Raw genomic sequence first — 12,003 nt, forward strand, 5'->3', positions numbered from 1 at the left:
TTTTTTTTTTTTTTTTTTTTATACAGAGTCTTACTATGTCGTCCAGGCGGGAGTGCAGTGGTTGCAATGTTGACTCACTGCAGCCTCTGCCTCCCTGGTTCAAGCAATTCTCCCTTACTCAGCCTCCCGAGTAGCTGGGATTACAGGCGCTCGCCATCACACCCGGCTAATTTTTGTATTTTTAGTAGAGACGGAGTTTCACCATTTTGGCCAGGCTGGTCTCGAACTCTTGACTTCAGGTAATTCACCTGCCTTGCCTCCCAAAGTGCTGGGATTACAGGCCTGAGCCACTGTGCCTGCGGCGCCCACCGCCCCCCAACTTCCTTTTTTTTTTTTTTTTTTTTTTAAATGAGCTAGGGTCTTACTTGTTGCCCAGGCAGGTAACTCCTGGGCTCAAGCAATCCTCCCACCTCAGCCTCCTGAGTAGTTGGGATTACAGGGGTATGCAATGATGCCTGGCTTTCAGTGATTCTTAGTATAGTAAAAGCTACAGCATTTACGTTCATTATAAATTGCGGTCTAAATGAGAACAGTGACAAGTTTCAGCTGTGGCTGTTACATGAACTCCCTACACGTTCTGACATTGAAACTTATGGTATACATCTGCCTGCTTAGAGCCTTTTTATCTTCTCTACTTGGTGAATGATTGTTCATTCTTCACACTTCCATTTCAAACTATTCTGTGAGGCCACCCCTAATGCCTCTGGGCTAAGTTAAACCCTCAGCCCACTCTACCAGTGAGCCCCTTATATTATTTTATGATCATGTGATCAGCGTCTCTCTTTCTTACTAGAATGGGCATTCTCCCTGAGAAAAGGTGATGTTTTATTAGTTTATATCCTCTGCATCTAGCACAGGACCTGGTTAATTGGTTTTTAGTAGATGTTGTTAAGTGTCTGTGGAAAGCCTGAGAGTAAGGTCAGTCTTTAAATGGCGCATAGCACCTAGTCCTTAGTGTATTTTATCAGTAAGGTATTGCTCAGTAAGAACCACAACATCACAGTAGCATACAACAGTTAATATTTATTTTGTTGGTGCATGTGGGGACCACCTGGGAGCTGACTGACATAGGCTGTAGTCACCTGGGTATCTCTATGATGCACATGTGGTCCATATGTCTCTAATCTTTGGACTAGTGGGCTAAAGTCCTCATGGTGATAGCAGAGGTATAAGAGCAAGCCCAACCACAGAAACACATTTTAAACCCCTGCTCACATCATGTGTTTACTTCCAATTGGCCAAAGTAAGGTATTTGTCAAAGGCCAAAGTCAAGAGGCAGGGAAATACAACTCCTTCCTTGGAGGTGAAAAAGAGGAAGTGAATCTTTTTCTATTATAATTTAATCGATCACATATATTAAACATTTATAAGCTTTTAGTAAATGTATTTCAAATGAATGAACCATTCCTACTTATATGCACTTATATGCATCTAGTACTGGAAAACTATAAGGGATCTAAGCAGTGCTAGAGATACGTGACTCCTTTTCTGTCTCGTGGGACATCTTCAGAACATCTGTTCTGTTTGCTTGTTTTTTCCTTTACAATTCTGTCTTTCCATTACCCTATAGAGCTCCAGTGCTGTCTCATGGCCTTTTACTTTATGTTAACTGTTTAGTATTTTCTGTGTTTTGTAATGAACAAAACACAGGTTTTGAGAGAAAACCTGGTTGACCTAGTGCATCATTTGGTTCCAGGTTACATGATAAATTGCCAACATTTGAGTCAAGCGAGTACTTAAATTAGATGAGGTCTGGAAGTTTATTAATCAATATCAGTAGAGGTTATGGATGTTGTTCTATTTTCCTCTTAGCTGAGTCTCATTACATGTTGACAAAGATGGCCACTGGCAACTCCATGCTTTCATATCCATCCAACTAGTAATCCAGAAGAAATAACTCTTTTCCCCAACATCCAAATCATTTCCTCCAAAGGACTCTGATAGGCCAAGGTTGGACCAATTGCTGTGTCCAGAATGGGACACTTTGGCTAACCTGGGTCATCAGCCCACCCTGTGGCAGGTAAGGTAACAACCTCACTAGAATTACATAGAGTAAGGGAGGGGCAGTTCCTAAAAGGAGGTGACATAGGGCAGATGGAAGAGTAGCAATGACTGTTAAACATGTATTTACAAACCACCTACCGAATGAAAAATCTTGCCTAGAGGTGTGACTACCTGGCTGAAGAATCTGATTATGGAATATTTCAGAGTACAGTTTATATCAAAGCAGGATGCTTCTACCTGGATTGGCCAATTGAAAAAGTTGGTTAAGAGGTGAATTGTAATAACAATACATATTCCAAGTGAAGTTATTTTCTGAGTATCAAATCTTTTTTTTTGGGAGACGGAGTCTCGCTCTGTCGCCCGGGCTGGAGTGCAGTGGCAGGATCTCAGCTCACTGCAAGCTCCGCCTCCCGGGTTCACGCCATTCTCCTGCCTCAGCCTCCCGAGTAGCTGGGACTACAGGCGCTCGCCACCACACCCGGCTAGTTTTTGTATTTTTTAGTAGAGACGGGGTTTCACCGTGTTAGCCAGGATGGTCTCGATCTCCTGACCTCGTGATCCGCCCGTCTGGGCCTCCCAAAGTGCTGGGATTACAGGCTTGAGCCACCGCGCCCGGCCAAATCTTTCTAGATATTTATAATTCTTCAAATGTTTATAGTTGGCTTCCAACACCTAAATTGATAGTAAACTTTTAAGCAGCTTACCTTTATCTTTCTAAAACATTCAACTTGGCTTTTAGGGCAGCGACAACTCCCTTTTAGCTCTATGTTACTAGTTTTGTAATATTTAATTAATGACAGGTTAAATATTTAATTGATGACAAATTTGTTATTTAATGACAATTTAAATATTTAATTGATGACAAATTTAATTTGTTATTTTGAAGAACAAGTAGAATAAAAAGGTTTGTGAAAAAGCACAGTTAACTTGGCAAGCATACAACTTGACACTGGCATCAGATGCATCTAAATCTTGATCCAGTCCTAGGTCTACCACTTGCTGTGTGCTCTTCACTGATTTATATCAAGTATTTAGATTGTTATGGAATGTATTTTTGTTTCACCTTTATTCTTGACTTTATTTTATATCCTTACTTTTGCTTTCTTTTTTTCTTTCTCATCCACTTTTCACAAATGGTATCTTGTTGTATTGTTCATCTCTTTAAGCCATCTTAAATCCTTTTGGTAATAGGTGTGATGTAAGTCTTCTGTAAGTTGTCGGAATTTGGACAACTTTTTACTTTTCTAACCTCAGTTTTCTCTTCACCTAATGGGAGCAATAACACATACTTTGGAGGGTTGTTTTGAGTATTTGACATAATATTTGTAAAATGCTTAGCTTGGAATCTGCCACATCATAGACTCACCATAAATAGTAGCTATTATTATTATTATTATTATTATTATTATTATTATTATTATTATTATTTGAGACAGAGTCTCACTTCATCACCCAGGCTGAAGTGCAATGGTGTGATCCCAGCTCACTGTAACTTCCATGTCCTGGGTTCAAACGATTCTTGTGCCTTAGTCTTCCGAGTAGCTGGGACTACAGGTGCACACCACCACGCCTGGCTAATTTTTGTATTTTTTTTTAGCAGGGATGGGGTTTTGCCATGTTGCCCAGGCTGGTCTTGAACTCCTGAGCTTAAGCATTCTGCCCACCTCAGCCTCCCAAAATGCTGGGATTACAGGTGTGACCACCATGCCTGGCCTGTTGCTGTGTCTTAAAAATGGGAAACAATATAGCTTCTGCATATAAAGGATAAGGTTTTCTGGTTTTTACTTGCATCCCTGAGCATAGATTCATATATAGATATAGGGATTCAGAGTTCTGTTTACTGTCCTCCTAACTGTAGGGTAACTGGAATTGGCCATTTTTATTGGGGGGGATCCCAAATGTCAGTATCTACAGGTCTTTTTTTTCTCGTTCCAGTATCCCAGAAAGGAAACCAGGTTAAGCATCCCTGATCCAAAAATTCAAGATCTTAAATGCTCCAATATCTGAAACTTTTTGAGAGCCAACATGTTGCCACGAATGGAAAATTCCATGCTTGACTTCATGTGACGAGTTGCAATTAAAATAAAATCAAAACTTTGTTTTGTGCATAAAATTATTTTAAAAATTATATAAAATTGCCTTCAGGCCATGTGTATAAGGTATATATGAAAAATAAATGAATTTCATGTTTAGACTTGGGTCCCATCCCAAGCCTTCTCTTTATGTTTTGCAAATATTCCCAAATCCAAACAAATCCAAAATCTGAACAAATTCAAAATCCAAAACACTTCTGGTTCCATTTTGAATAAGGGGTACTCATTCTATATTGCAATCTCCTCTCTGGCAGATATGACTCGCTGCCTATTATCTAGAAGCTAAGTGAAGGAAAGGGATATTGATCAGAATGAAGAGCCTGTTATACTACTTTAAGCTGTACTTGATGTTTAAGATCAGAACTGTCACTTATCTTCTCTAGAAATGTACCTATGAAAGTTCCATTGTGGGGAAGTGTAGTTGCCTGGTGTTGATGATGTAATCAGGGCATCTAGCTACTCTTCTAAAAGTTTTTCAACCAGTACTTTTGTGTTTAGCCTTACTCCTCTATCCAACTGCTACATCTGGTCTTCATAAGGGTTTCCGTATAGTTATGATCAGTTTAGTTAGTTCTGAAGTAAACAAACATTTCAGGTTAATAAATGGGTTTTTGACTTCCATTGTGTTCAGTTTTATATATTGTTTACCTAATGGGTTTAGGGACCTTAGGACTTGATGTCTTTTTTTTTTTTTTCTTCTGATACTTAATCTTTTGACATGAACTTACTTGGCATAGCATTGATATTTGACTAAATGGCTTATTGACTTACTTAGGAGATTGAGAAAATGCCTTGACTAATTCCTTCACCCCAGATAATTTCATTTGAATATTATTTAATTATATAACATGGGTATTTGAAGGAGGTCTTCTAAAAGTTGTAGATGATAAGGTTATAATCTACCTTAAGGTTAACTTGATGGGAGATTTGAGTATCCTCTCAGTTCATAAAACTACAAATATTATTGATGGCCTTAAAATAACTGTATCTTCTTTTTAAAGAAACATCAAAAGTAATTTGACTTGATCTCCTATTGTAATTACTTTTACCTAACATGGATTATATAAATGTCTTACTTGTTCTAAATATGTTGCCTGTTACTTTCATTGAATATTAGCTTGTTGTCATATTGTAGATCACGTAGATCATGCAGATCATACTAAACTATGAAAGCCCCTTCCAGTATTATACATGTGGTAACTTAAATTATTTTTTACATTAGTGGTTTATGGTGCCATTACCTTGACATCAGAGTAATTTAGACTATAAAAAGGTATTTACTGTTTGGAGTTTAATTGGGCAAGATTGAAGACAATTCATAATATCTACATTTTATATTTTTAAAAATTTAATATTTTGTTTTTTCCTAAGAGTAAACTCTGTTGAGTAGTTTGTTTTTCTTCCTGTTGCCCATAGTTGACAGACAATAATAAGACCCTGTATTATTATTATTATTATTTTTAAACAGAATCTTGTTCTGTTGCCCAGGCTGGAGTGCAGTAGTGCAATCTGGCTCAAACAGTTCTCATGCCTCCTGTGCTTTCTGCCTCCCAGGCTCAAACAATTGTCGTGCCTCAGCCTCCCAAGAACCTGGGATTACAGGTGCATGCCATGCACTGCCTAATTTTTGCATTTTTAGTAGAGATGGGGTTTCACCATGTTGGCCATGCTGGTATTGAGCTCCTGGCCTCTAGCGATCTACCCATCTTTGCCTCTGAAAGTGCTGGGATTACAAGCATGAGCCACCATGCCTGGCTAGGACCCTGCTTTTGATTAAGGTTTTTAAACAATTAAAAACAAATAAAACCTTCAAAGAGAGGCTACCTTTTCTGATCCTCCATTTAAAAAACTAACCTTCTGGCCGGGTGTGGTGGCTCAAGCCTGTAGTCCCAGCACTTTGGGAGGCCGAGACGGGCGGATCACGAGGTCAGGAGATCGAGGCCATCCTGGCTAACACGGTGAAACCCCATCTCTACTAAAAATATAAAAAACTAGCCGGGCAAGGTGGCGGGCGCCTGTAGTCCCAGCTACTCGGGAGGCTGAGGCAGGAGAATGGCGTGAACCCAGGAGGCGGAGCTTGCAGTGATCTGAGATCTGGCCACTGCACTCCAGCCTGGGCGATAGAGCGAGACTCCGTCTAAAAAAAAAAAAAAACTAACCTTCTAAAACTTCTACATTGTATATAAAATTTAAACATATTTTTTCTATGAGATATATTCATACTGATATATTTTCTCGATTGTTTTGATCTCAGTTTGCCCTTCTACACATAAGAATTATGCATTGTTGGAATAAGGGTTCCTTTTTAGAAAATAGAAACCACTCTAGCTACTTTAAGCAGAAGGGGGGTTAGCATAGTGAATTAAGTGCTTACAAAATCATTGGAGAAACAGTCTAAGAATGAATCCCAGAACAGCAGAGTCCCAGCACAGTATAAAGCTGAAATTGGCCAGCTGAGAGAAATACTGCCTCTACCACAATGAAGAACCTGAAGCTGTCTCCAGGATTACATCACTTTAGCTGTGATCTTTGATGAACAGGAAGCTGCTGTGCCATGACTATAGATTCTAGAAGCATACCTTGCTTCTAGATCTGTACCAGGAGAGGTGATGCCACTTGTGCTTCCTCTCACTCTCCATTAAAGTAGAGTCAACACTGGGACCTCTGTTAAAGCTGCTTCAGAAAAACCAAGTATCTCTACAACTATTCTAACCAGCACAAGTTGGTGAATTATAGTTAACACCATCTTTCCTTCTTTCAAATCTCATGTTAGTGTTAGTGCATCTGAGTAGTTAAACCAGAATCATACCTGAAACTCTGGCTGCTAAGGATTCCGGGAAATGCAGTTTCTAACTTTCCAGCTCTATAAAATAGAAAGGTATCTTGGAAGCTGGAATGGATAGGTGATGCCAGTTTATCATATTCTCTACAAGCAGAGGTATTAAGAGTATAGGGTCTGTAGTCAGGCAGCTTGTATTTTAACTTTGGGTTTGCCTCTTGTGAACTCTCTGATGTTGGGGAAATTACTTAACTGACCTGTGTTCTAGTTTTTTCTCTCACGTAATGGGTATCTATCCCATAGTGGTGTTTGAGTATTTAATGAAGAATGTAGTAAGACTTGCATTAATTCTTACTCAGACATTTCATATAATTTTCTTGTGAGCAATCTGGGCCTGGATTATTCTTTGTGGTAAGTTTTATATGTATGGATTCAGTTTTTGAAATAGTTTAGAATATTGGGATTTTCCATTTCTTCTTGTGTCAGTTTTATTAGTTGTGTTTTTCTAGAAATTTGTCCATTTCATCTAAATTTTCAAAGTTAGTTTTCATAAATATCCCTTCATTATTATTTTTTAATGTCTACAGGATTTATATTATAGTAATCTCCCTATATCATATTGATACTTCTTCCTTTTTTTGTTAGTCTTATTAAGGATTTATCAATTTTATCAATCTTTTCAAGGAAACAACCTTTAGTGCTATTGATTCTCTCTCCTATGTTTGTTTTCTATTTCATTAACTTGTACTCTTTCAGGGATCTAATTTGCTTATTTTTCAAATTTTTGCAATGAATGCTTATTAACTTTTGACCTTTCCATATTTTTTTCTCTAAGCCTGGATTTAGCTGCATGTCATATGTTTTGAAATGTATTTCTATTATTCAATTCAAAATTACTTTATAATTTTATTTGTTTTTTTTCAGAGATAGAGCCTCACTCTGTCACCTAGTTTGGAGTGCAATGGCTTGATCATTGCTCACTGCAGCCTTAAACTCCTAAGCTCAAGCAATCCTCTTGCCTCAGCCTCTTGAGTAGTTAGGACTACAGGCACACACCACCACATCCTGCTAATTATTTTTATTTTTAAATTTTTTTGAGACAGAGTCTCGCTGTTGTCACCCAGGCTGGAGTGCAATGGCATAATCTTGGCTTACCGCAACCTCCGCCTCCTGGGTTTAAGCGATTCTCCTGCCTCAGCCTCCCTGTTAGCTGGGATTACAGGCCCCCGCCACCACACCTGGCTAATTTTTGTATTTTTAGTAAGGATGGGGTTTTACCATGTTGGCCAGGCTGGTCTCAAACTTCTGACCTCTGGTGATCTACCCTCCTCGGCCTCCCCAGAGTGCTGGGATTACAGGCATGAGCCACTGTGCCCAGCCTATTTTTATTTTTTGTAGATACGGGGTCTTGTCATGTTGCTCAGGCTGGTCTGGAACTCCTGGCCTCAAGCAGTCCTCCTGCCTCAGTCTTCCCAAGTGTTGGGATTACAGGCATGAGCCACTGCACCTGGCCTATAATTTTTATTGTGTGTTATTTTTCTGGTTCGTAGGTTATTTATAAGTACATTGCCTAGTTTCCAAATATATTTGGCTTTTCAAATATCTATTTATTTTTGTTTGCTTATGAGTCAGAAGTTATTTTATATCTAAGATTTTTCTATCATGGGAAATGTCAAACATATATAAAACTAGAGAGAAGAATACAATAATCATTCAGGTACTGATAAGCTTTAGCAATTTTAACTCATGAACAATGGTGTTTAATCTCACTTCTCCCATTGCCCCCCACACCATTATTTTGAAGCAAATCTCACATATCATTTTTTTCTTTAAATGTTTCATTATGAACTTATAAAAATGACATTAAAAAATCACAATACCACATCAACCCAAAGTAATTAATTGATGTCGTGAAAGATCTGATCAGTTTTCAAATTTTTCTCATTTTATCATAATTTTTCTGTATAATTTGATTATTTTGGAATAGGATCCAAATAAAATCCAAACATTATTATTGGGTGATATCTCCCACACTTTAAAATCTGTCTTTCAACAACACCAGCAAAATTATTCATTATGCTAAAACATACATACCTTGCATACTCAATATATCTCCCCATTCCTAGGTAAGCTTTGAAATTCAACTTTTCTCTCCTAGCTCCATAGGCTATTAAAGATGCAGCATATCTTCTCGATTCTTTCTTTTGGAATTGACAAATATCCCCAGGAGAAAAGTGGTTGCAAAAGTCAGAGTAACCTTCGTAGGTTTTCTCCTTTTAAAGATGATCAGACCGGCCGGGCGCGGTGGCTCAAGCCTGTAATCCCAGCACTTTGGGAGGCCGAGACGAGCGGATCACGAGGTCAGCAGATCGAGACCATCCTGGCTAACACGGTGAAACCCCGTCTCTACTAAAAAATACAAAAAAACTAGCCGGGCGAGGTGGCGGGCGCCTGTAGTCCCAGCTACTTGGGAGGCTGAGGCAGGAGAATGGCGTAAACCCGGGAGGCAGAGCTTGCAGTGAGCTGAGATCCGGCCACTGCACTCCAGCCTGGGCCGCAGAGCCAGACTCCGTCTCAAAAAAAAAAAAAAAAAAAAAAAAAGATAATCAGACTGCGGGCAAGGTGCTGTGGCTCACACCTGTAATCCCAGCACTTTGAGAGGCCAGGGTTGGAGATCATTTGAGCCCAGGAGTTTGAATCCAGCCTGGGTAATATAGGGAGACCCCATCTGTACAAAAAATTTAAAAAATTAGCCAGGCGTGGTGGTGCATACTTGTAGTTCCAGCTGCTAGGGAGCCTGAGGTAGGAGGATCGCCTGAACCCAGCTGGGTGACAGGCTGGGTGACAAAGTAGGATCCTGTCTCAAATAAAAAAAAAAAAGATATCAGACTTGTAAATCTTCACTATCTTTGCTCTCTGATGTCTTCAAGTAATGTTTTAAAATATTTTGTTCATCTTTTATACATATAAAAGAAAACTCCATATCTTCAGTAGGAGATATATGTGAATTATCTAATCTGTCATTATTGGAAGGGAAAGTCCCCTTACCACTTAAAATTTGAACATTTTGAACACTTAACTTACTATGTGTTTATATAACATGACTGCAATATTTGGTTTTATTTCAAAGGTTCTGAAGCAAAAACACCTGGATGATTGCCTGCGACATGTATCTGTAAGAAGATTTGAATCATTTAATCTGTTTTCAGTAACAGAAGTCAAAGAAAGGGAAACTGAAAAGGAGGTTGGTGCATGGGTCCAATATACAAGCATCTTCTGTCCTGAATACAGTGTATCCATAAGGTAACCATTATTGTAGTTAAGATGTGTAAAAACTAGATTTCTCTTGGATAAGAAAAACAATCTAATAAGAATCTCATTATTTATTCTATTGAGTTTACAGACAATCTTTATCAGAACTTAGGTTTTACAACTTGTTTTAGGAAATCCTGCTCTTTTAACTGGGTCTTGCTGTATTGTCAGACTAAAGAAAAAAATCCTCACAAATATAGTGTCATTGGAAGATAAGGTGGTTGCAAATCAAAGGGTTCATTTAAACATTCTGTCATAGCATATGTTTATGACAAAAAGCCATGTTTGTTTTGAGGCAAAGAAGGCTGAAAGTGAAAACAGAATTTTTCCAAACTACCCTTCAAGTAGTAATCTGAAAAATCAAGCTTTGGTATTTTTTCTATTTATTTATTTTTATTACTTTCAGAATAGAATCAATCTTAAGACTAAAGGAGAAAATTCAAGTGAAAACACTGATATTCTAAGAAGCATATGGACTGTTCTGACTTTAAAAATCATTAGGAAAGAGACAAGAGAGTTGCAGACTGCAGGAACGAGATACCATTTCACTGAATTAATTTTCTCTCACAGTTATATTCTAGCATGTTGCAATATTACTGTAGGTGTTTGATTTTATAAAATCTGCCTTTTCTGACAGGATTTCACATTTTGGAAGGGAGGGAGGAGCACATTTACAGTAACTGTAAGAAGAGCAAAAAACATTTTAAGTGGAAATGTGACTGAATAAGGTTTAGGTGAGGCTAGGAATAATTTTAAGAAAAAAATTTTCACAAAGGATGTCTATTTATAGTATATGTTTCTTGAGCTATTTTAGTTTAGAATATCTAAGTTTTAAAAGATATAATAGCTAAAAATTTGGGATTTGGATAAAAATTGACTAGGATGGGCAGGAAAGAACAATTAGAATCTGGTTTTGTAATATTATTTTACTGAAAATGCCGACTGGGCACAGTGGCTCATGCCTGTAATCCCAGCACTTTAGGAGGCCAAGGCGGATGGATCACTTGATCCTAGGAGTTCAAGACCAGCCTGGGCAACATGGCAAAACCCCACCTTTACAAAAAAATATAAAAATTAACTGGACGTGGTGGCATGTGCCTATAGTCTTAGCTACTCCGGAGGCTGAGGTGGGAAGATTGATTGAGTCCGGGAGGTTGAGGCTGCTGTGAGCTGTGATTGTGCCATTGCACTCCAGCCTGGGTGACACAGGAACACTCTGCCTCAAAAAAAAAAAAAAAAAAAAAAAAAGAAATCAAATAAAAGTAAAGAAAATGCCAAATAAAAGATACAAACTTACAGATTTTTGGGTGTACCTGTACATTCATTATAAGATTCTAATTAGGATGCCCCAACTGCTTTGCCTTTTTTTTTTTTTTTTTAAAAACGGGGTCTTTCTCTGTCACCCAGGCTGGAGTGCAGTGGCATGATCTTGGCTCACTGCAGGCTCTGCTTCCCAGGTTCACACCGTTCTCCTGCCTCAGCCTCCTGAGTAGCTGGGACTACAGGCTACCAACACCACACCCGACTAATTTTTTTTTTGTATTTTTAGTAGAGACGCGGTTTCACCATGTTAGCCAGGATAGTCTTGATCTCCTGACCTCATGATCTGCCTGCCTCGGCCTCCCAAAGTGCTGGGATTACAGGCATGAGCCACCGGGCCCGGCCCTGCTTTGCATTTTGATGGAGATAATCAGTTTTGTCCTTGGTTAGGAAAGAAAGGTATATGCTTAATCTGTGTCAGATACAGAGCTAGGTGCTTTGATATATTCCATTTCAAGTGATCCTTACAATAACTTTGTGAAGCAGGAATGGAAA

General features: G+C 38.6%; 1 protein-coding gene across 3 annotated transcripts in view; it reads left to right on the plus strand.

Moving 5' to 3' along the window:
* Positions 1 to 12,003, plus strand: part of CAMKMT (calmodulin-lysine N-methyltransferase) — a 416,779-nt gene that overhangs the window by 1,809 nt on the left and 402,967 nt on the right. For all 3 annotated transcript variants that reach the window (XM_023223811.2, XM_023223810.2, XM_023223812.2), the window contains exon 2: positions 10,007 to 10,179. In XM_023223811.2, the coding sequence (XP_023079579.2) occupies positions 10,007 to 10,179 (173 nt within the window). The remainder of the gene's footprint in view (positions 1 to 10,006; positions 10,180 to 12,003) is intronic.

This window comes from Piliocolobus tephrosceles, chromosome 15 (assembly GCF_002776525.5).
Source record: "Piliocolobus tephrosceles isolate RC106 chromosome 15, ASM277652v3, whole genome shotgun sequence".
Lineage (NCBI taxonomy): Eukaryota > Metazoa > Chordata > Mammalia > Primates > Cercopithecidae > Piliocolobus > Piliocolobus tephrosceles.